The following is a 24,017-nucleotide window of genomic DNA, read 5'->3' as shown; positions in this document are numbered from 1 at the left end:
CCGGCACGATGGCCTGGACTGTGGTGCGCAGTTCCGTGACGGTCCGACCTGCGTACTGGGTAGAGGACTATGCTGTCCCTCCGGGTGTTGGAACACGTGCGCCTCACACCACGAGGGGCCGGCACTCGGTAGCTCTTCCCGACGGCTGTCGTCATTGTCTTCATGCCACCTGTGGTGTTACCTGTAAAGGTGTCTGTTCTTGTCTCACTTTTACTGAACATCTTTCTCACGGAGCTTTTGTAGGCTCTGTTTCTTAGCCCGGCATTCAGAGAAACTCACCATCTGGCTTGCTGCCCGCCCCCTTTCCTTTTTGCACACACGCTTGTGTCGTACCCAGCTTGTTTCCGGTCCTGTGCTTGGGGATCAGGACAGCAGTGACCCCCCCCCCGGCCCCCCACCCCCACCCCCACCCTCCTGGGGCTGAGGCGGGGGGGAACCTGGACTGTGGCATGTGCGCTGTGGGCCACGAGGCGGCGGGAAGGTCCCCTTTCCCTTTTCTTTCCCACCATTGATCCTCTGCTCGCTCATTTGTCCTCGTGTCGACCAGTTGTCTGTCCTTTTGCTCAAATCTTCAACAAGCCTTACCGGGCACCTGCTACTGGTGGCTGTTGTGTCGGGCGCTGGAACACCCAGGAGTCAGTCCCGAGTCTCCGTCCTCTGCATTGCAGAGCGTGCTTCCACTTGGATGTTTCCAGAGCTTTGCTGACCCTCAGGGGTCCTGTGTGCATCTCACATCCCATCCATCATCCACACACCAGCCCCCACGCCACCTCCCGAAAGCTTTCCCGATCCCTCCGATGGAATTATGCTGCTCCTCCTTTACGTCGTCTTGCTTACACGCGGTTACAATAACACTCACTTCACTTGGCTTTGTGTTACTCAACAATCAGACGTTTATATCACATCTATATACACTCACCACTCTGGGGCCATGAATAAAACATGAACCCCGTCCTGAAGGAGCTCACGATTTCAGTGTGGGGAGTCAGGCATGTTCACTGAGCGGAATTGGATTCCAACGGCGCATCTTGTATTATTTCTGCTACCTTTGAGTAGCCGCAGTGAGTGGGCTGACCGGTGTTCCTCCCAGGAAGACACTGAGGTTCACGAATGTCTAGCGCTCGTTCAGCTCCGTGTCTCCTCGTGTGCACGATTGCGGTGGCCCTCCCGTACGGGTCGGCCTTCTGCACAGTTGTAGGGTCCAGATGGAGAAGTGTACAGAATTCATCGGGAGATCTAGTGGAATGCCTCTGATCGTTCCTGTGGGGCCTGGTGCGTTCGGCCCCTGGGAGCACAGGCGGGAAGTACACGAGCAGGACAGGGAAGGAAGAGGAAGTGAGTGTCTGGCCCTGCACTTCGGGAACTTCAGAACATCACGTTCCCGACTGGTTGTTGGGGGCCAGTGGTATTTCACGCTGACAGCCCATAGCGACCAGGCACTCTGCTGCCCGCTTCAGCGGGGCTCAGGCTCCCCCAGGAAGTGCAGACACCAAGCAGTGCTGGTGCACACAGTTGAAACCAGGAAGAGAGTACATATATATATTTTTTAATGATTATTTATTTTTGAGAGAGAGAGAGAGAGAGCGAGCGAGCATGCGTGAGCGAGTAGGGGAGGGGCAGAGAGAGACAGAGATACAGAATCTAAAACGGGCTCCAGGCTCTGAGCTGTCAGCACAGAGCCCGATACGGGGCTCGAACTCACAAACCATGAGATCATGACCTGAACTGAAAGTCTGATGCTTAACCGACTGAGCCACCCAGGTGCCCCTCAAAATTTTTTAAAAAAATTTGGTTTCATTTTGAGAGAGAAAGAGCATGAGCCGGGGAGGGGCAGAGGAAGACGGAGACACAGAATCCAAAGGAGGCTCCAGGCTCTGAGCTGTCAGCACAGAACCCGACGCGGGGCTTGAACTCACAAATCCGTGAGATCCCGACCTGAGCCGAAGTCAGACACTTAACTGACTGAGACTAGGTGCCCCAAAAGTACGTTTTGAACACGGAAGTCAGCACTCTTTCGTGAGTCTGCCATCAGGACTGAATAGGTCTGCGTATGACAGGTGGTGGACTCCTGGCCACGCCCACCTGTATGGCCTTGAGCAGCTTGTCTGCAAGGGGACGGTAGCAGGACATGTTCCGAGGGTCGTGGTGTGGGTTCAGTGACAGCTTGGCCTGGCGCCTGCCTTGCGGAAGCTGTCCTTAAACGTCAGCCACCTGGCGGGGCTGTTCAGGGGACAGCACCTAGCATGCAGTAGATGTCTGGTGTCTTCCTGGGTTGTGTCTGTGGGCGCCCCCCAGCCCAGGTGGGATCACAGTCGATGCTGCTCCTCTAATTGCGCGTCTCTGTGACAAACCACTGCCTCCGGGTCTGTGACACATCCAGCCTTCCGTGTACTGCAGCCAAGACCATGGGGAGCCCCGAGGATATCTCACAGCTCATTTGGGCAGAGTTGATCTCTCAGTTGAAACACGTTGAGAAATGAAAAGTCATCTGAACAGCCAAGAAGAGTGCTGTAGATACCGGGTTTAGTTTAGTTTCCACCCTCCTACCCTGGTTATAAATTCCCGCTAGACTGGACTGCTGGCTGAGAGAATCCATTCTTTTGCACAAATCTGGGACCTCAGCAGGCCCCCTTTCCAGTTCACGCTACCGGGACGGTGGATGCTGTTCAGTTTTTTGCGGCCCCAATTTGGGCAGTGCATTGATGGAGCAGTTTTGAATCTGGTCTGTGGGTGATGGTATTATAAACTTTTAAGAGATTTTCAGATTGAGAAGAATCTCTTCTGTCATCTGCTCTGAGCTCCTGGGGGCTTCTCCTCTGCCCCCCCACACTTGTTCCTTCCTATAGTCAGAGATTGGCATGTGTCCCTTTACAGGCAGGAACCACTTCTCACCTCCTTCCCCCTGAACCCAGCACGGTGGCTGCCCTGGGGACAGTCAGTGGCCGTGTGGTGAGTGTTCCCTGGAGGAATGAAGTGGGCAGCGGTAGGATGTGAGAAACAAACATTAACAGGGCGCTCTGTGGTTCCCAGACTTTCACATAAATCATCCAGGCCGCCTGTGTGCCGAGGCCAAGGGGCCTCATGGTATCTTCATGCCGACTCTGGTGTTCTCTCCCCCGCTGAAGAGGCATCTTGGGATGACAGAGGACAGCTGTCAGGGGGCAGTGCTGGTCCCGACGCACATGACCTGTTACATTCTATTTTCTGCCATCTCTTTTCAAGGTCGTCTATCCCATCACTGTGGTGATGCTTTCGTTGTACATACTCTGCACTCTGGTTGTGAAGCTGGGTGGGTTAATGTTCCAGAAAAGCAGTGAGAGGCAGAACGTATAGTGGGAAGAGCCTGGTGTTTGCCGGTCCTGGCCCCGACTCTTGGTTCTTTGACTTCTTAAAGAGCTGTGTGACAGTGCGTAAGTCGCTTAAGCTCTCTGAGTTGCAGTTGCCTGTCTGATAACATGGGAACAACATAGCTATGGTCTGAAGTTAGAAGATAGTACTTAATAGATGGTTATGTCAATTACTATTATTAAAAAGGAATTCTAGGATAGAAACTTGTCCTGTTCCCGGGCTTTCCCGTCTGCCCTGCAGAGCAAGTTGGCGTGGGGAGTGGAAAGGACAGGCCGAGCTTACCGAATTAGTTTGGACCAGCTTCTCCTGAACCCCTCAAGTTCTTTTTGGGCACTTGGCCGCCTGCCAGCCTGCACAGCTGCAGCTGACTTAAACCCCTGCTCCAGAGAAGTTTATCCAGCTGGCGGAGTTGAGTCTGGGGACTCAGTGACACACGTGCTCCAGGTGATTGCTGTCCTTGTCATCAATTCACATTACTGTCTGGCCCTGATAGAGGGCACTGCAGAAAGCCGCCTGGTTGGCTCAGAGCCTCACCTCGCTCTCTCGGCTGGGCCTCGGTCCTCAGCGTGGACTCACAGGCCAGATTCACAGGGCTTCTCCCCACGTGACACCGGAGCGGCGCGGGCTGGGGCGGGTTTAGACGCAAGAGCCCGTCGTTAACATGTGCGTCCGCGTGTGTGTCTGTTTGTGAAAGTGTAATATATTACTTCATTGTAGAAAGTCCAGGAAATGAAAAGCTTAAAGTTACCTGTCGTCCCAGTCCTCAGAGAGCACCAACATTAGCTTACAGGTTTGCTTTCTTCTTTTTTTCCATGTGAACATTTTTATGCAGGGAAATCAAAGCATACATTCGCTCCCGTAATCTGCTTTTCTCGTGTCGCTTTCTTCCCATCTGTTTTAAGTCTAAATCTGAAACGTCTTGGAATACATTTGTCCGTTCCACATCGAACGCTTCCTGAGTGCCCCCCCGCGTGCCCGGCGCTGTTCCTCCTGAGTGGGAAGGATGTTGATGGCACCCAACACCGCTGTGCTCTTGCTGAGTGCCAAGCACAGGGCTGGAAACTGCATGCACAGCTCCGCGGAGGGTGGTCCAACAGGACTAGCTAACCTGGAGGGCCGTGTTTAAGGCAGACTTGTTCTCATTGCTTTACTTTCATTAGCTCATTTCTTCCCCACGACAACCCGTTTTATAGACGAGCACACTGAGGCACGTGGAAGTTTGGTGGCTTACCCAAGGATACGCAGTGAGAGCCAGGAGTTGAAGCAGGAGTTGACCCTGGCATTCTTAACCAGCGTGGTGCCCTGCTTCTCAAGGGAGCGGAGAGCCTCAAGGCAAGGTCTGGCCCGTCTTCCGATCGTTGACTGGTTGGTGGAAGAGTGAGCTGCTTGACGCGGGGGGTGATCTAACAGAGGTGGGCACTTGGAACCCAGAGGAGCCGAGTGGGATGGGAAAGTATTGCAGGAAAGGAGCCTTTGAGTCCGGTTGTGAGGGGTGAGTGAGATTTCAGGAGATCTCGGGGGAGGAGCAGTGTGTGTGTGGATGTGTAACTAGGGCTTAGGGGGTGAGGCCAGGCGGCTCCTGCCAGGGCACGTCCGTGCCTTCGGGGCCTCATACTCTGGGTCAGCTGGAGTGTGCCGCAGAGCCCTCACCCAGTTCCTGCCCGTGCCTGGGAAACCTCGGGCCCGATGGGACCTTCGGGCGGTGCGGCCTTTGCAGGGCCTCAGCATGTTGTCTCGTACTGGCATTTCACACTAAGGTTGGTCAGTCCTGCTCGGCCGTTTAGAGAAGTCAGTGTGCACTTCGGTACCCCTGGGGCTTTGGGACCTGGCCTTCCAGCACGTACAGCCCACGTGAGCTTCTGTCCTGGCTGCACGTATCCCGGCATTATGATGCCCCTTCTGTTCTGAAATAGTTTACTGGGTTGGAAGGTAGAGACGTAGAGGATAGTAATCAGGCAAACTCGTATTTATAGAATGTGAGTTACTCGGTCGTTGAGAGCATTTGGGCCCTTTTACTGGTTTGGGAGCAGAGGCAGCAACTTCCCTGCAGTTGGGTGCTGGCGTGCTCAGGGAGCACACCCGGCGTGAGCTCTGGGGCTGCCGTTCAGACCAGGGGCCAGGTCAGCTGGGGAAACTCCATCGGTGTTTCCCAGAGGCGGCTGCCGCCCCGCGGCCACAGGCAGAGGAGTGACCAGCAAACACGGAGGGTCTGTTGTGCGGGTGGCCATGCAGGGAGACACGGCAGGGCCGCTGGATGTCCTACACACGCAGGGCTGTGGCGGCACATACGTGACGAGCCCGGGCCAGCCACACGGGTTCCCGCTCCCTCTTTTTTCTTTTTTTTAATTTTTATTTTCCGGGGCGGGGCGGGGGAGAGATAGAGAGGGAGTAAGCGAGCGCCTGAGTACATGCCATTAGGGGAGGGGCAGAGAGAGAAAATGTTAAGCAGGCTCCACGCTCAGCGTGACCCTGGGATCGTGACCTGAGCTGAAATCAAGAGTTGGGTGCTCCAGCGACTGAGCCACCCAGACGCCCCATCCCACCCTCTTTTTAACCTGCCTGACCTCTCCCCGCCTCCCAAGCCGTGTCTGCAGAGCAGTCTCTCCGGGGGTCGTATCTGTGGCGTGCGGGCACGTCCCCCACTGCCCCGCCTGTGGGGACTCTGCCCCATGTTATGGTTGGTCTTACGACCCGGGAGCCCTCGTACCTCCTACCCTTCCTCGGTCCTTCTGAACGAACGCGGTCGTTCGGACGGGGCCTCGGAACGCCCTGTGAGCCCGCGGAAGTGGCCGCCGTGCAGCTGGGGCACTGAGCACCTGTCGTGTGCCAGGCCTTGCTCTCACTAGCCGAATGACCTTGACCAAGCACGCCCGCCTTGGGCAGGATGGCTGTGGTGGGCATGGAGACGTAACCTGTGTGTGGAGCGTCTGACCCCCCCGAGGCGTGCAGTGAGTGCTGCGTCGACAAGCGGATGCGGCCTCTGAGCGCCTTGCGTGGACGCCACCTGACCTGCTCCTCTTTGTTAGCATCCGCCTCCGAGGGTCCGCTGAGAATAAATGTGGTCTGGGAAGTGCGATGTGGCCAGAGTGTGGCCGACTCGCTGGGGGGTGGTGGGGGGGGGGTGGGCCTTGACCGAGGGCACCAGGTGACCTGTGTTCACAGCCTGGGTTGGCCTTGGGCTCTGCAGTCAGCGAGCCCTGCATGTCTGTTTTCTTCAGTGTGGGTCTCAGTCAGGCTCCCCGTCTTCTCCTCACTTCCTGTTTGGGTGACTTCTGGGTCCTAAGAGCAGAACCTTATGTTTGTGCCTTGAGGTGCCTCCATGCAGGAAGTGAATGGATATGATGGCTCTGGAACCATTTGGATGCTCTGGGTTTCAACCAGGGACAAGTTGCCTAATCTCTGTAAGTCCTGGCTGCCTTATTCTGACAGGACATTTCGCACCAATAAGTGGTTTCTAGAAGGGGAGACGGGAAGGTGGCCCAGAAGTGGGAAGGGCAGCAAGTCGCTTCTGCCTCTGGGACTGCAGGGTCTGTGGGAGGAGGGACAGGAGCAGAGCCAGGGGGCTGGGCCCTGAGGTGACAACCCCAGCAGGGCCTTCCTGGTGGACAGAGGAGGGGCCTGTTTTAATGATCTCTCATCACCTGGTCGGTGAGGAGAGGTTCCTGCCCTAGTGTTATGGGGACGGCCGAGCACATGACACCTGGGACGGGGCAGACGTAATGGCATTTTCTAGTCACACATACAGCCTGGATGAGGGGATAGCGTGTGCACGTGGGGCCACGTGGGGCTGTGGGAGGTGGGCTCTGTGGTCACAAGGGGGCGGGCGCCGTTGGAGCCTGTGGGGGATATCGACCTGTTTGAGTGAGGCCATGTGCTGGAGGGAGCTGAAACCCGCCATATAGCAGGGTGGTGGGACGCGGGGTGTGGGGGCGGCTGCTGGTGAGGCCGGTCCAAGCCCCTCCCCTCCCATTTCCACCAGATGCCGAGGTAGCGTGTGACTTTAGGCCTTGATTTTAGGCCTGAAGCAGGGGTCGTCTGGCAGGCGTGGGAGCCACAAAGTGACACGGCTGCTTCCAAATGGCACTAACGTTCCCTTCCCCCCCCCCCCCCCGCCTCCTTCCTGTCTCCCTTCCTCCCCCTCCGTGCATTGTAGCCCCAGTGTTTATAGTGCTTCACACACACTGCTTTGCTTAATCTCCAGAGCAGCCCTGTGATGTGGGACTTGTCACCCCTTGTCCACGCGAGGACACCTTGGCTTGATGGAGTCATTGCCCTCTATGTGGTCCAGTTAGTCAGAGACGGAGGCATCAGACCCGAGGCCACGTGACCTGACGTGCAGGGTCCGCAGGAGAGTGAGAGGCCCCTCTGCAGGCCTGTGCCGGGCTTGGCACCCAGGCCCGTACGTCTGACCCTGACCTCTTGTTTCCTGCGAGGCTCTCCTACTGACTGTGCTTCTCCCACTCAACACGGATGTTTCTCCATAAGGTGATACAACCTGGATCGTCCTTGTTGTGGGGAAGCTCAGGTCAGCTCTGATTCCACGTACGAGAGCAGAGGTGCGCTGATGTGGTCAGAGAGAGGAGGCTGCGCGGCAGGGGCGGAGGTGAGCTGGCCCTGAGCTCAGCGCTCTGTGCCTCTTTGTGCCTCGCTCGCGGACACAGGTGATTGCCTTGCAACACCCACGGGTCTGGAGTTTTCTTAGTACTTTGATCTGTCACATTTTAAATGGTTTGCCTTCTCCTTTGCCTTTTGGAATGGATCAGCATTTTCTGGGGGGATTGGGAAGTCTCATGTTGCCTCAGCGACACCGTCATCACCACCACTGCCATTGTCATTGTAGAAAAACTGTATGGTGACTTCTTGAGCTGGAACCTGGAAGAAACCCTTGCCCAGTTTCCTCTGCAACCTGGGAAGGTGGCCACTTTCGTCGTCAACATCAAGGTGAAACTGGATTTCTCATGCCAGGAGAATCTCCTCCAAGACCTCAGTGACGGTGAGCACCCCCCCCCAGACCCCCAGTTTTAACCAGAACGTCGTGGCCCCTCGGGCTTGCTGCTTACCCGCTGTAACCTGCTTGCCATTCATTAGCTCCAGCTGCTCGTGACTTTTCCTGGCATTTAGTTGGCCCACTGAGTTACTGTATAGATTTGAAAGTCATAAGGGTACTTTTTAGTTAAATCATTTCTTAATTTCCCAGTCTTTACTGTTTTGTGCTCCTTTGCCAGGAGGTCATCTCAAATTGGCGGAGCTACTGCATTTTTTTCAAGTATAACTGCCGTGATCTAATTATCTGTGACGATAAAGTTCTCTGTCAGAGTCTGGTGATTTCTGTAAGGAGGTGGTGTCTGGAGAAAATGGGCATTAATACTTGTTGTAGCATTAGGACTAGCTGGTGAGGAGTCGGATTTCCTAGATTCATTGTGTCCAGTTGTGAACGAACGCACGCGTTCATACGTTCGTTTGGAGGCATCGTGGTGCGTGTTCGTTAGCTCAGGCTGCTGTAACGAGGTGCCACAGACAGTGTCTCCGTAGGACAGAAATCGATTTCCCGCAGCTCTGCAGGCTGGGCGTCAGGGTGCCGGCACGGTGTCCCCTCCAGTTCTTACAAGGACACCAGCCCTGTTGGGTGATGGTTTCACCCTCGCGGCCCCACTTAACCTTTATCGCCTCCTCACAGTCCGTATCCCCAAACACAGTCCCATGTGGGGTCAGGGCTTCAGCACTTGAATTTTGGGGGCCACAGACATTCAGCTGAAGGGGATTGTTTGAGACGGCAGGTTCTGTCACTGGAACTTCCCGTGTTGCTTTGGGCGAGTGACTCTGGCTTGTCTGTGCCCGAGTCTTCTAGTGTAAGTGACCGTCTCTAGGGTCGGTGGGAGCATTTGCACTTCACCCGGAGCCTGGTCAGGGCTCAGCGGCCGTCGTTGTACTCTGTCCCCCATCACTCATTTAGAGCGTGACGTGACACCCAACTGTCTCTGATTATGAAACAGGCACTGGAGTAGGCTCTCGGACCGCAGAATGGGTGATGGTCGGTCGCCCGGAGAACAATGAGGGTGATAGCAACTAAGAGCTAAGAGGTTTACGCAAATGGACCACTTAATTCTCACAGCAGCCGTCTGAAATAGGCGCTCTTAATGCCTCCATTTTACAAGTGAGGACCTTAAGGCCCAGAGAAGTTGAAGTCTTCAAAGGTCACACAGCTAGGAAGTGACAGGGCTAGGCTGTGAACCCCGTCAGCTGGCTCCAGAGTGTGTCCTTGTAACCCTTCTGCGGCCCGTTGTTGCCCAGAGGGTCAGCCAGAAAAATAAATACGGAACCGGAGCGCCCTGTGACTCAGGGGCATCGTGAGTCGGGATCTGTATCTGTATCTGGTCGGGACCAGTAGGGGCCCCCAGCGTTGATGGTGTGACTTGGGCCTCGACCAGGAAGTTTCTTCGATAGAGAAAAAGCATGGCCCCCAGGCCTTGCGAGGAATTGGTGGGTACAGAGGCCCAGAGGCCTGTCAGTCAGGAAGTGGGTTTTGCCTCCAGGGGCTAGATGTCTGTCTGTCGTCTGTCTGCCTCTGTCTGTCTCTGAGAACGGGGCTCTCTTACCCAGCCGGTCTCTTCCAGCTGGACCTGGGTGCTTAGGAATGATGCCGTCCTGTTGAACCCGAGAGGTAGAGGTTAGTTAACGCTTCGCGCTCCCATCGTGGGGAATTCTCTTCTTCCCTCTCGTCCCTCCGAGGAGTCTCCGGCCATACTGGCCACCTGTCCGAGGAGCATGCCCAGCTGTCCTGCCTCAGGGCCTTTGTAGGGGCTCTGCTCTTACCCGAATTGCTTTCCCCCACAGTCTGCAAGATCCGCCCCGAGTTGTTCAGATCTCCATCCAGAAGCCTCCCTTGCAGAGAGGCCGCCCTGACCCCGTCAGTAGGACCAGCACCTCTTCCCTCGTCATTCTTGTTGCAGACAAGAAGTTGCCTTTAGAGGAGAAGTTTCAGGGAGCAAGGACCCCATCTGTCCCGTATTCACCCTGTCTGGGCTGCAACGGAGAGAGAGCTGTTGCACAGGGTGTAGTCAGGACGAGTGATTCCTCCCCCTTCCTTACTGTGGGGGCTCTACCCTTATGACCTCCTCTCAATGTCATTACCTCTCACGGGCCACACCTTGCAGCACTGTCACACCAGGGGCTAGGGTTTCAACATAGGGATTTGGGGAGGACATAAGCATTTAGTCCATAACGCACTGCATGAAATTTGCTCTCCTGTACTCTGTGGTATTTGACCATAGCGAGGCTCCTCGTATAATACTAATATTGGATTAAAATTGTTTGTATGTTATTAATGCAGGTAGAAAAGCCAGTTTGCTGTTGGACACTTTACAAACTGTGAAAATGTCAAGTGGACCTAACATTATACCAGGCCTGAATATCAGATAAGATGGATTTTTTTCTGCTTATAAACTGCTTGATAGCACCAGAGTGCCCTCCTCTGCAAGTAGACAGAGGGCTGCAGACAGAGGTTCTGACTTGTCTTTTTCCCGAGAAGGGAGTTTGGCCGAGTAAATGGTGCCTGACACCTGTCCAGGGAGTGCTTGATTAGATGCTGTCCCCGGGGCCTGTCTGGGCAGATAGACTTCCAGCCGAGCTACCTGGCTGTGGGCAGGGAAAGACAGGACACCGACTTGGCTGCCTGCCGAAGGGGGCACGCTCTCCCTGAGCGACACAACGGGAGGCCTCCGGGGGGCCCCACCTGTCTTCGTTTTGGTGGCCGTGTGAGCTTATGTGCTCAGGCGCACATAGCTTGTTATGTTAGTGCGTTTCCACCTCTTGTGACGGAGCTCTGGAGCGTGGTCTCTGCAGCTCCGAGCTGAAAGTAAAATTGTAATCTGAGATTTGTCGTCTGGGAATACGTTCGCCTGTCCTTTAAAATAAAACGGGATCAAAGAGAGCTAGGATAATGATCGCCGAGTTGTTTGTAAATGGGAGGCTGCCCTAATTTCCCATCAGTTAGCGATGGCACGTGGGTGACACGCAATGTGTTTGTTACGAACTAGATGCCCTCTCTGCTGATAACGTTGAATAGACGCTCTGGCTGGTCGTTTTCACGGCAGATTGTAGAATCTGAGGCACAGAATCTTAATGGCCACAACCAGGGCAAGTTTTATAGAGGAACAAAAGCTGGGCACCATGGCCCACAGAAGACCCTTCCGGAGTATACCCTCACGTGTAGTTCAGGCTAAGGGGTCAAGAACTTAAGACACAAGACAAACAAACAAAAAAGAAACAAGAGACAACCCCCCCCCCCCCCAAGCTCTCATACACAGAGGACGGACACACCAGTGGTTGCCAGAGCGTCGGTGGGTGGGGGGACTGGTGAGCCAGGCAAATGGGGTTGGGAGTCACCGACCTGGATGAGCACTGGGTGATGGGTGGATGTGTTGAATCACGGTACTGTATACCTGGAGTTGACAGCTCCAGAGAGGCCACGTGTAGTCCTGCTTGGAGACACCCATAAACTCGGTGACGGTGGCCTCTTGGAACTGGGAGGTGACCCGCGTGTGGCTCTCAGTCTGGCACTTTCAGAAGCCTTCATCCGGGAACCACTTGTGGACCCAATTTGCTTTTCCAGCATGGACTCAGATTAACTGTGGGTACCGAAATTAGATGCCGTTTGAAGAATTTAGAGCAATAAATATAGCTATCATGCAAACCAGGAGACTGGATTCAGTGTGCGCTGTGGACAGATGGAAGAGAATTAATATTTATTGAGCAATGTTAGAGGCTGCACAGAAGCCTGGATCAGCCACTTTGTTTGTACAATTTCTATTTAACCTTCCCAACAGCTCTGTAAAGTATATGATCTTACAAAACAATTCCCATTTTGTAAAAACAGGTGGGGGACTGTTCTAGATTAAAGGAGATTGAGGAGAAATCCCACAGTGAAATGCTGGATGCGATCCTAATCGTATCCTGGGTTGAATAAAAATGCTCCGAGGACATTTTTGGGACCTCTGTGCTCCAGACGGGGCACGGGAGCCACGGACACAGCCGAGCAGGCAAGGGGCTCACTCACGCTCTCCCCGTCCCCGAGGGAGAAGTCTTGGGCCGGGGTCTGGCCTCTCTTGGGGTCGGGCTGGCTGTGCTGCTGTGGGAGGGGGACACGGCCCTCCTCGGTGTGTCCACTCTTGGGTTTCTTGGAGCCGGCGCTCGCCGCTGGACTCCCAGACTCCCACAGGGGCTCTCTTGCACGTGGGTGATGGTCTAAATCAGTGTGCTTTGTGGGGAGGACCGTGGAAAACTGACTCCTCCGTGATGACGAGGCCAGTCCTGCAAAGTAGTTTTAAACTGCGTTAGTAATTATTTTGATGGAGATGATGTTGGTATTGGTATTCTGAAACTGTGTGGAATAAAGTGAGTGATTAATTTTGTGACCATCTGATTCTAGCATCTGGTCTTGAACTAGGACTCTTGTACGGAAGAGAGGAGGTAACGGATGTAAGCTAGTAGAGATTAAGTATGAGTCTTGTCATCTAGGACTGGAATAAAAATGCCAATACGAAATTGTGAGGTATTTAAAAACCAGCCTGTCTGTCTGCCAAGGCCTAGACACTGACCAGCCCCAGAGCAGGGAGCCTTCCTAATCCCCACATCACGGTCTGGAAACCCTCCTCCCGACTCAGAAGCCAGGGTTCCTCGGAAAAGTGACCATTCCTGGTCTGGAGCTGGCAGTGTAGGAAGATGATCTTGGAATGTGGCGTGAAGGCTGTAGCAGGGACGCTGTCAGAGTGGGCTGGAGTCGTGTCAGGAGGGCCTGCCCTAAGGCACCGCCGCTGACAGTCTGAGGGTCACTGGGGATGACAGCTGTTCCGATCCCGCGTTCTTTGTGCTGCCAGAAAGCATCTTCCACCTTTGTAGATGACAGGGGACCAGTTTGTTATTTTGTACACGGTCAGTAATGAGTGTTTATTCTGCTTTTCTGTACACGTGCACCGTGGGACAAGCCAGCAGTTGATGAGGGGTCTCCCTTTACCCACATGTTCCAGCTAACAGTTGAGAAGGGATGATGGAATTGAAGTACCTTCATTTTGCAGTCCCTAGTAGGTTAGCGGACCAAGAGAGCGAGCAGCCACGTCACAGAATAAGAGACAGCAGGACGTTATGGTCCCCCTGGGGGCAGAATACACACCTCCCGAAAATCACACCTGGGACAGGTCAGCGCTCTAGATTCAGCTACCAGTTTACAGGAACTCGGACGACAGAAAAACCTGTTCAGCGACACCAGTCCAGGCTGTAGGGTCAACTCTACAGCCCAACGACCTGGTTCTTACTTAACAGGTAGAGCATAAGGGGAAACAGGATGAAGTCGGGGACAGCTTGCACAGCGGGGTGAAGGTGTCAGTGCCACTCAGCGTCACACTGAAAGATGATTAAAATGGTGACTTTGACTTATGTGTATTTCATTCCCCACCCCCCCAAAGGGATCAAAGGTCTTCCTGTAGTTAAACCTGGCTAGCTTAAACTTAAATCAGAGTAAATTTAAACAACATATTAGAAAATACACACCACAACTAAGCCCAAGCACCCATGGCACCATGCTTGGGTAGTAGGACAGTTAAGAAAAGCACGGAGATGACTCCAGTGAAGTCGGGGCAGGGCTGGCTCAGGGGAGGGAGGACACTCTGATGGGATGAGGCAAATCCAGGGCTGCCGGGGGCCTGGCCACACCCCATTTCTTGAGCCGTGCGGTGACTCCAGTAGACCTTGGTTTACAGCAGTATATATACATTTACTTCACGCAGCTTTTATGACAAAATGTTTTTAAACCAACAAAAACATTAGAAACAGATTCATAATTTATCAGACCAGGTCGAAAAACTATTTTTTGCCAAGGACTGTTTTCATCAAGGTGTTGTCTTGAAGAGCGAGTAAGGCCAGCTGCACGCGCCTTTCTCCGGGGGGACATTTGAGCACAACGAACTTTGAGCGACATTGACCGGTTAGTGCTTTGATTTTACTGGGGCTGACGCTTTGGATGAAAACTGTCTTCCGGGGCTGCTGCTTTTTGACAGTGAAGGGAAGCATCCCCTGCTTTTGGTTTCCTTTCTAATCAATTAATTTGGGTGTCTCTCTCTGTACACTTTTTTGGCTCTCAGTTTTTTTAGGAGAAATGTGATCTTTGCTGACACTTTCTATTGGACGTGATAACTGACTGTGGCATCTCCATTTGACTGTGGGCCCTGGAGATGCTCAGCATCCCAGACCAGGGGAGACAAGATGGTATCCGGTCTAGTAGTTTGTTTTGCCCCTGGGGAACCCGAGTCCCAGGAGGTGGACCAATGTGTTCAAGGCCCGACGTAATAGCACCAGGGTCCCCGCTCACTTCAGGCTTTGTTGTGTTGTTGTGTGCTCCTTCCCTCCTTAGGTAACAAACGGGATATTTCCAGGCGTGTGCGTTTGGTGGCAGTAGAGACGGCATGGCTGTTGTGGTGCTGTGGACAATTGGAGCCTAGGAAACTTTCGTAGCGGGCATGTGACACTAGTACGTTTAGCCGAAGTCAGACTCTCAACCGAATGAGCCTCCCAGGTGCCTCTGACACCAGTACATTTAGATGTCTTAGCACTCTTGGCGGGGTGGCGGGAGGGAGAGGGCGATGCCAGACCCTGTCCTTCAGATTATCTGTTGTTCTTGCATCTTGAGAAGATGCTGCTTGAACCAGCTGTCTTTGCTGAACAGCCTTCATTCAGTCTCTTGCACTTGGACGCTGCGGGGAGAGGGTGCTTGTCTGCATCAGGGAGTCCTTCCCCCATCATTCAGAGACCTGGGATGGGCCTATGCCTTGTCATCTGCTGCCCGTGTGCTGCATTCCTGGTCTTCTGACCTGCGCCTGCATGCCTCCTCTCGGCACATGGCTTCTTTTCACAGAGGCCGCTGGGCAGGGCTCTCTGCTTCCTTCTCGCGTCTGGAGTACGTGTATATTTCCATCTGTTTGATCCTGGAGGAAGAGGTCTCTCCTTTAATCAGAGGCAAATTCTTTGACATGTGTTCAAGGATCCTCTCTCTTTGGGCCTTTAAATTTGACCACTTTTTTTTTTTTACGTTTTTATTTATTTAATTTGAGAGAGAGAGCACGAGAGGCTGGGAGGGACAAAGAGAGAGAGAGGGGGACAGAGAATCCCAAACAGTGTGGAGCCTGATGCAGGCTGAAACCCACGGACCGTGGGATCATGACCTGAGCCCAAACCAAGAGTCAGATGCTTAACCGACTGAGCCACCTAGTGCCCCCTGACCAATGGGTTTTTAGGTCGCAGTCTATGGACAGCATGCACCAGAGGCTGCTTGATAACATGCAGATTCCTCGGCCTGCCAGCCCTTCTCAATCCATCTCTGAGGGCGCTGGGCTGGGGTCTGTGTTTCCGACAGGGTCCCCTGGGGACTCCTCTGTATACCAAGGCTGGAGCAGTGATGTACCAGTCCCTCAGTAATTATGCTCAATCTTTATCTTAAAATTGATATAACACAGAACAAACCCTTTCAAGCATGGGTTTCTCTCTAGCTGCTACTTTTCTCTTCCCTTCCTCGTCCCTGTCCTCCCCAGGCCAGGATCCCACTCATCAGCCCCCTGAGGTCTGGGTGCCCCTTTGTCCTCCAGACTCACCCACACTGGCTTCTCTCCGGCTGTATTATAGCTAATGACATTCCTAAGTTGGCCCTTTGCCCCCTTTTTATGTCATACTGTCCTAAATGATTTTAATAGCGCTGCGCTGAGGCTCCGAAATCTTTATTTCTGCTCCTGAATTGCACGGCTGTAGTTGTAGCTGGCTTCCTGACACGGTCACGTGGCAGTGCCCGTGGTTCACGTGCGTCCCCGTAAACTCCGATACACTGCAGCTCCCTGCACTCCTGCTCCTCGTCCTTTGCTCCCTCTGTGGACGAGAGCCGTCACCGTGCACCCAGAAGCGGCTGCTCTGTCACTGCTAAAGCTCCATCCGTTCACATCCCTGCGTCCTGCCTCCCGCTTTGCCTGCGAACCTTATAACATCCCATGAACTCTCCTCCCTGCCCCCGGCCTTGCCTTCTTGAATCCGTCTTCTGTTATGTTTTCGATTTTTCTCAACAACCACTGTGCTCTGGCTTTGGCGTGTAAGGCCCTGTGTGATCTGGGCCCAGCCCCGCCCCACCCCCCCGGGCTCATTTTTGCAGTCGCTCTCTTGGGTTTCACACTGCAGCCGTTTGAAACGCTGTGTTGAGCGGCTGCCTTTTCCTCCACCTGGAGTGCCCGTCAGCCTTCGCCTGCGAACCCCAGCTTTGCTCACCTCCTTTTTGAAGGCCTCTCCTGGCCTGGGGTGTTACCTTGGCAGCTTCGAATGCTCTCAGTCTCTCCCACAGTGTTCCTGAACCCAGCACCGGGCCCTGCTCAGAGAAGATTCCCAGCAAATAGTTATCGGAAGAGCAAATTGTGAAGCTGCCTCGAGTGTCCCTGACCCTGAAGTCGGGGAAGGGAGAGCTCCGTGGGGGGATGATCAGGTGTTGATCTCTGGATGTAGGGCCCTTGAGAGAGGGCCCTGTGGGGCTTTATTGGGAGATCCTGGAGAACCATGGAGAGCTTTTCAGAAGGTTGCTGTGATGGAGACTGTTTTGAGATGGCGAGTGAGTGGATTCACCTGGGTGTGGTGGATGACAGGTACAGTGGTTCAAGGGTAAGGCTCGTCGGTGTGAAGCAGGCGGAGCCTGGTTGGCTGGGGAGGAGGGCCTCCTGCAGGAAGGGGATTCAAAAGGCCCTCGCTGGCCTCTTTCCCCGAAAGACCCCGTGTGTTTGCAGCACAGACTTTAGTAGCTGGTCGAGCAGTGTGGTGAGTTCCTGTTAGAGTTGATTCTGTTCCCTGGGGAAGAATGCATTTCTTCCTGCCTGAAGTGCCTCATGCTTATTATGCTTAAGACAGGCTCTGCCTATGGGAAAATGGGGCGCTTTCCGTTCTTTGTCCCAAGTTGGAGACTTGTGTAAAAAAAAAAAAACCCATTTTTACATTTGACATTTCATTATATTTTGCTTCTTCACAATTCAATGATAACGGATCCTTGAACTTCTGGAGGCCAGGCATTGATGTTGAGAGCAGGCGTGGTGCAGACACTCCCATCTAGTCCACTACCCCAGCGTTGCCCTCTGAAATTGGGGCGCTGGTCAGTATCCTTGTCCCGGTCTGCTGTTCTCTCTGAAAAGAAATAGGAATTTTTGCAAATCTCAGTCTTATTTTTTCAAAGGTGGTTGGAATCTTGCTGCCATAATATGTTTACAATTTCTAGGTGCCTAGGCTTTCACAGACCTGATTTTATGAGGGTGGCCAAGGAATTTATTGAATCGTGGTTTTTTTTCTGAGGCTAGCGAGTATCGGGGATGAGAGGAGAAGGAACACTGAACGCGCGCCGTGTTCTGGGCGTGTTACTGAGGCGCCTCCTGTTGGTTCTCTCGAATCTGTCGCCGTAACCCTGGGAGGCGGTGCTCCTGTCCCCCTGGCTGCGCTTTGTCTGGCACCCGCCTGGGCGTGGTGCCCGCGGCTCCTTGGCATCTCTGTGTCGGCACCGATTCCCAGCTGCTGCAGCCGTGTCTTCACGGTCGGTCTTCCTCGCGACCCCCATCTTAAGGGCAGGGCCAGCGTCTTGTGTGTCTTGTGATCCCGGCTCCTGTCTCCACACCTGGAGCTGTTTGTCAGCTTCTTCTGCAGCGTCTCCCTTGTCCCCTTCCCCACTGCACATGGATTTCCTTAGGGCTCCATCCAAGGCCGTCTTGTACCTGTTGAGTTCGTTGTCTCTCGAAACCCTCCACTCTGCTTGCATGGCTTCCGTAACCATCCCACCCAGGCCAGACTTCTCCCACTCCTGGTCTGTGTATCTGACCACGTGTCCCGTGAGGCTCTTAATTCTGGAGGGGAGAGAGGGCAGGCAAATCTGGGGGGAGGTTTGGCTGCCGGCTGTTCCCCATTCCCAGCTGTGGTGGGCGTCCATCGTGCCCTCGGGCACAGTCTTTGCTGTTTCTGCCCTTGCAGGTGAGGGCTTGGATCTCACGGGAGAGCCGAGGGACTGGGGCTGGCGTGGTGGCCGGCGTCCCCCTCCTGGCCGGCCCCGAGGAGACCTAGGGTCAGGATCGTACAGCATCCCGCAGGAGCTTTACACTCTTGAAGCCCCTGCAAGGCCTTGAACAATTCACTAGCCGTTTCTAGCTGAACGTTGCTAGTGTCTGTCAGAGGCCCGTGCAGGCCGATGCTGGGAGTCCTGCTCCTCCCCTGCGGCTGCCTGTCAACAGATCACAGGTTAGTTTTTCCCTGTGACTTCAGTTCTCTGATCGGTTTGGGAAAAGCTGTTTTTCAGTTTATCCAGCTTTTTTCTTAAGGGTGGGAGTGATGCTTTTTCAAGTTCTCAACATCTTTCAGCTGAACTCAGAAATGTGCCTGCTGTGGGGTGATGCAGACCTGCAGTAAGTTTCAGGTTGTGTGGCCATTTGTCACATGACCTACTGCTTTTGTTTTGTGTTCAGTGGCTTACCTGCTCCCTTTCTGCAGGGAGAGGTTGCCAATGCACCGACAGCTTGCACTGGCCTCCAGCCTTCTGACTCCCAAACAATAACTTCACAGCTCAGTGGCTCAGCCAAGGGGAAGATGTGTTTTCCCGGGAGCTCTGAGGAGCACCTCTCTGGGTGAGGAAAAGCTTCCCAACACCCCAAAGCTGAGGTCTGGCCCTAGACTTCTGTCTAGCAACCTGTGGAGGTGCATTTCTCCCGGGCCACTGTTCCCCACCCCCTACGCAGCGGGGAAGGTTGACTGCGTTCCTGGATTTAAATTCAGGTTGGAAGAGAACTTTCTAAACCACCAGGATGGAATGAAAGCCCAGGTGGTTGTCATTCATGAGCAACAGGTGATCCTTTGCAAGCCCCTAGAGCTGAAGCCTTCCGGACCATTGATCTCACTGCCCTCGTTATTGCTTTGCCAGCCAGCTGGTGGTGGTTCGCTGGGAAACAAATTAGATGGGTGTTCAGTAGAAGGGATTCAAGAGGTTTTGTTTTTTGCGAAGAGAAAGGAATGATTTTTATGGATCACTGCAGATCGGTTTACTGTTAGCTCCTGCTGTTGATTGCATCCAGTCTTGTTAGGTTTGTTTTTAACGTCTCTCTGTCCCCTCTTGTCTGTTTAACATTACGATTGGCCTCCCAGCTGCTCACTGTGCTCTCCTTTCTCTGTCTTCCACATTGTCCCCATGGTCCTTTCTAAATTTTTTTTTTTGGCTCTAATTTTTTTTTTTTTTAATGTTTATTTCAGAGAGCGAGCAGAAGTGAGCCAGAGCATGAGCAGGGGAGGGGCAGAGAGAGAGAGGGAGACACAGAATCTGAAGCAGGCTCCAGGCTCTGAGCTGTCAGCACAGAGTCCAATGTGGGGCTTGAACTCACAAACCGTGAGGTCATGACCTGAGCCCAAGTTGGACACTTAACCAACTGAGCCACCCAGGTGCCCCCAATGGTCCTTCCTAAAGCAGAATCTGACTGTCATCTTTCTGTGTGATTTCTAGGGTCTTGGCATTGACCTCTGGATAAAGTCCCCAGTATGGCTTGTGTGGTCTCACCGTGGCTGTCTGTGTAGCGTCCTTGCCCACCCTTGCCTCTCACTGGGCTTGGATTTCCGAAACAGGGACTGACTTGTATTTCTCTGATGTGCCGTGCTCTCTGAGGCTTACTGTTTGAGAACAGACCAGTGGTTCTCAGACTTTGCTGCACTTGGGGATTGTGGGGGGAATGTTTAAAACCTCTTCCTGGCTCCCACCCTTTGACATTGTGACTTGGTGGGGCATGGGGTGTGACCTGGCCATCTGGGTTTTTAAACTGTTCCAGATGAATCTTCCGTGCAGCCAAGTTTGGAAACCATTGATAGGGACTGTCTTCCCCTTGTGGGAAAACATCGTCATCCTGGTCTGAGGTCAGTTGTTCGAAAGTCTGGGCTCCTTCAGGCAGACCCCGCTGCTGTGTATTTTCCATTTCCTGTGAGAAGTTTTGACATTGGGTAGGGCCAGTCTCCTTTCTGGATTATTGTTGAGGTACTGGGATACTTTCTGTCCTTTGCTCCTTTATATAAATCTTAGAATCCATGTATCAGGTTCCTCCAAGTAGTCTGTTAGAACCGACCTGAACACCAGGTGGGGGAAATTGGCATTTTTATAAGCGTCTTCTATCGATGAACGATGTCCTGTCATTTATTTGTCTTCTCGAATGTGTCTCAGTAACTTTCTGATTTTCTCTCTGAAGATTTTAAAGAATTTCACTAGATTTATTTCCAGATACCTTATTTTTGTTATAAAGGTATTGAGCCCTTTTATGGAGATATAGCTTACATGCAGTTGGGAACACAGATAGCATGCATACAGCTGAATGAATGTTTTATTCTCCTCAATTCTTGCACCCACCGCCCAGAACTCGACTGGATAACTTCTACCTGTCCGGTGTAATTGAGTCTTGTCACTGGTGATTGGCCTGCACAAAGATCACTGTAATTGTGACTTGTGTCATCGTAGGTTAGTTTTGCCTGTTCTTGACTTCTTGGCTTTGTTAAGGAAGAAATATAGTACATATTCTTTGGTGTCTTTTGGGGGGGGGGCGGTTTAAACAACATTAATTTAAGTTCTAGAGGGCAGAAGTCCAAAATCAGCGTATGTGGTCCCCCCCACCCCCTCAACATTATGTCCGAGATCCATGCATGTTGGGTTTGTTTGTTCCTTTATGTTGCTGGATGCTATTCCACTGTGTTAAGATACCACAATTTATCCACTCGTGATTGGCATTTGGGTTGTTTCCAGCCTTTGGCTATTATGAATAGGTATAATTTTTCTGGCACAGGTACTGGGTAGACATAAGCCCACATAAGCCTATGAGTGGTTTTCTGGATCATAGATCTTAAGTGTGTTTAGCTCTAGTAGATTTATAGCCATGTAGGTTTTCTTCCTTTCTTTTAAGAAAGGGAGCAGGAGGTGGGGGAGGGGCAGGGGGAGCTAGAGAGAATCTTAAGCAGGCTTCACTCTCAGCACACAGCCCACGACCCTGGGATCATGACTCGAGCCAAAATCAAGAGTCGGATGCTCACAGACAGCCTCCCAGACATCCCTACCACACATATTTTCAACGTGCTTATTTTCATTTACACCCACACCATCTACCTGAAGGTTCTTTGCTGTTCCAGAACCTTCTCACCCCTGGATATTGTCAGTCTTTTAAATTTTAGCTGTTCTGGCCCACGTGTAGTGGTGTTTCATTGTGGTTTGAATTTGCCTTTCTCACCTAACTAAAACTGTTGCCCAGTAAAAAATGAAGACTATATTTTAACAGGCATTTCACACAAGTATGTGTCCAAATGATAAGTAAACACATGAAGGGTGTACAGTTACTGGTTTTATTTTTTTGCAGCTTTGAGATACGATTGGCACATAACACCATAAGTTACAGTGTGCTGATTTGACTCATTCCAAAATGATTATCATACATAGTTAGAGCTAATATCCCTAATATCTCTATCATATCACATAATTAGTGGGTTTTTTGTGGTGATCACATTTTGTTAAGTTTTTGTTTAAATTTCAGTTAACATATGGTATAATATTAGTTTCAGATGTACAACGGAGTGATTCACAACTTCCAGACATCAGCCAGTGCTCATCAGTAGTGCCCTCCTTAATGCCCATCACCCTTTAACCCATCCCCCCGGCCACTTTTCCTCCAGCAATCCTCAGTTTGTTCTCTGTCCTTAAGAGTCTGTTTGTAGGTTTGTGTCTGTTTTTTTTTTCTCTCCCATTTGCTCATTTGTTTTGTTTCTTAAATTCCACATGACTGAAATCCTATGGTATTTGTCTTTCCGACTTCACTTAACCTAATGCTCCGTAGCTCCATCCGTGTTGTCGCAGATGACAAGATTTCATTCTTTTTTATGGGTACCGTTCCATTGTGAGTGTGTGTATGTGCGTGTATATGTATGTCTGTATGTTGTGTGTGTTTGTGTATACACATACCACATTCATTATCCATTCATCAGGTGATGGACACTTGTGGTTTTTCCCTAATTTGGCTACTGTAGATATGTTGCTGTAAACATTAGGGTGCATGTGTCCCTTTGAATTAGTATTTTTGTGTCCTTTGTGTAAAAACCTAGTAGTGCAATTGCTGGATCACAGGGTGGTTCTATTTTTTAACTGTTTTTTGAGAGAGCATGCATGTACATGAGCACGCATGCAAAAAGGGGAGGGTGGGGAGGGGAGAGAGAGCGAGAATCCCAAGCAGGCTCTGTGCCCATTGTAGAGCCTGACCGGGGGTTCGATCTCACGAATTGTGAGATCATGACCTGAGCCACAATCAAGAGTCTGATGCTTAACTGACCGAGCCACCCAGGTGCCCCTATTTTTAACTTTTTGAGGAACCTCCATACTGTTCTCCAGTGTGGCTATACCAGTTTGCATTCCCATGTGGTGAGAACATTTAAGATCTATTTTTTAAATCAACTTTAAGTATGTAATATATTATTATTAAACATAATCACAGTGCTGTGCACTAGCGCCCCAGAATATATTCATCTTCTGATTGAAAGCTTGTACCCTTTGACCAACCTTTCCCCATTTTCCCCATATCTCAGCCCTTGGTAACTGTCATTCTTTCTGTTGCTATGTATTTGGCTCTTTTTGATTCCACACAGAAGTGATACCTACAGTATTTGTCTTTCTCTGACATATTTTACTTAGTACGTCCTCAAAGTGCATCCATACTGTTGTAAATAGTAAGGTTTCCTTCTTTATCAAGTAATAATATCGAATCGTATACAGACCACTCATCTGTATATACCCACTCATCTGTAGATGGATATTTAGGTGGATTTCGTATCTTGGCTATAATGTTACAATAAGCATGGGAGTCCGATGTCTCGAGATGCTGTTTTCATTTCCTTTGGAAATATACTCAGAACTGGCTGGATCATATGGTGGTTGTAAATTTCTGAGGAATCTCCATACTGTTTTCCTCAGTGGGTGCACAAATTTACATTCCCACCCAACACAGTGCAAGGATTGCCTATTCTCCACATCCTTGCCAACTCCTGTCTCTTGTCTCTTGATGACTGCTATCATAATCAGTGTGAGATGATAGCTCATTGTGGTTTGATTTGCATTTCTCTGATGTTTAGTGATGTTGAATTCCTTTTCATGTACCTGTTGCCGTTAGTAGTTCATCCTTGGAGAAATACTTGGTTCTTTTCATTTAAAAAAAAAAAAGTTTTATTTTTATTATTAAAAAATTTTTTTTTAATGTTTTACTTATTTTTGAGACAGAGGGAGAGAGACAGAGCATAAGCAGGGAGGGGCAGAGAGAGAGGGAGACACAGAATCCAAAGCAGGCTCCAGGCTCTGAGCTGTCAGCACAGAGCCCTGACATGGGGCTCGAACTCACGAACCGCAAGATCATGACCCGAGCCGAAGTCGGAGGCTTAACTGACTGAGCCACCCAGGCGCCCCAAAAATGTTCTGCTTTTGAGAGAGAGCATGAGCAGGGGAGGGGCAGAGAGAGAGGGGTACAGAGAATCCAAAGTGGGCTCTGCACTGACAGCAGTGAGCCTGATGCAGGACTTGAACCCATGAACTGCAAGATCATGACCTGAGCCCAAGTTGGATGCTCAAC

General features: G+C 51.8%; 1 protein-coding gene across 4 annotated transcripts in view; it reads left to right on the top strand.

Annotated features, from left to right (window-relative positions):
• Nucleotides 1–24,017, top strand: part of TRAPPC9 (trafficking protein particle complex subunit 9) — a 567,631-nt gene that overhangs the window by 151,042 nt on the left and 392,572 nt on the right. For all 4 annotated transcript variants that reach the window (XM_043601844.1, XM_043601846.1, XM_043601845.1 and 1 more), the window contains one exon: nucleotides 8,189–8,341. In XM_043601844.1, the coding sequence (XP_043457779.1) occupies nucleotides 8,189–8,341 (153 nt within the window). The remainder of the gene's footprint in view (nucleotides 1–8,188; nucleotides 8,342–24,017) is intronic.

Source organism: Prionailurus bengalensis, chromosome F2 (genome assembly GCF_016509475.1).
Source record: "Prionailurus bengalensis isolate Pbe53 chromosome F2, Fcat_Pben_1.1_paternal_pri, whole genome shotgun sequence".
In the NCBI taxonomy this organism is placed as follows: Eukaryota; Metazoa; Chordata; class Mammalia; order Carnivora; family Felidae; genus Prionailurus; species Prionailurus bengalensis.
This window is presented reverse-complemented; position numbering and strand designations above follow the sequence as displayed.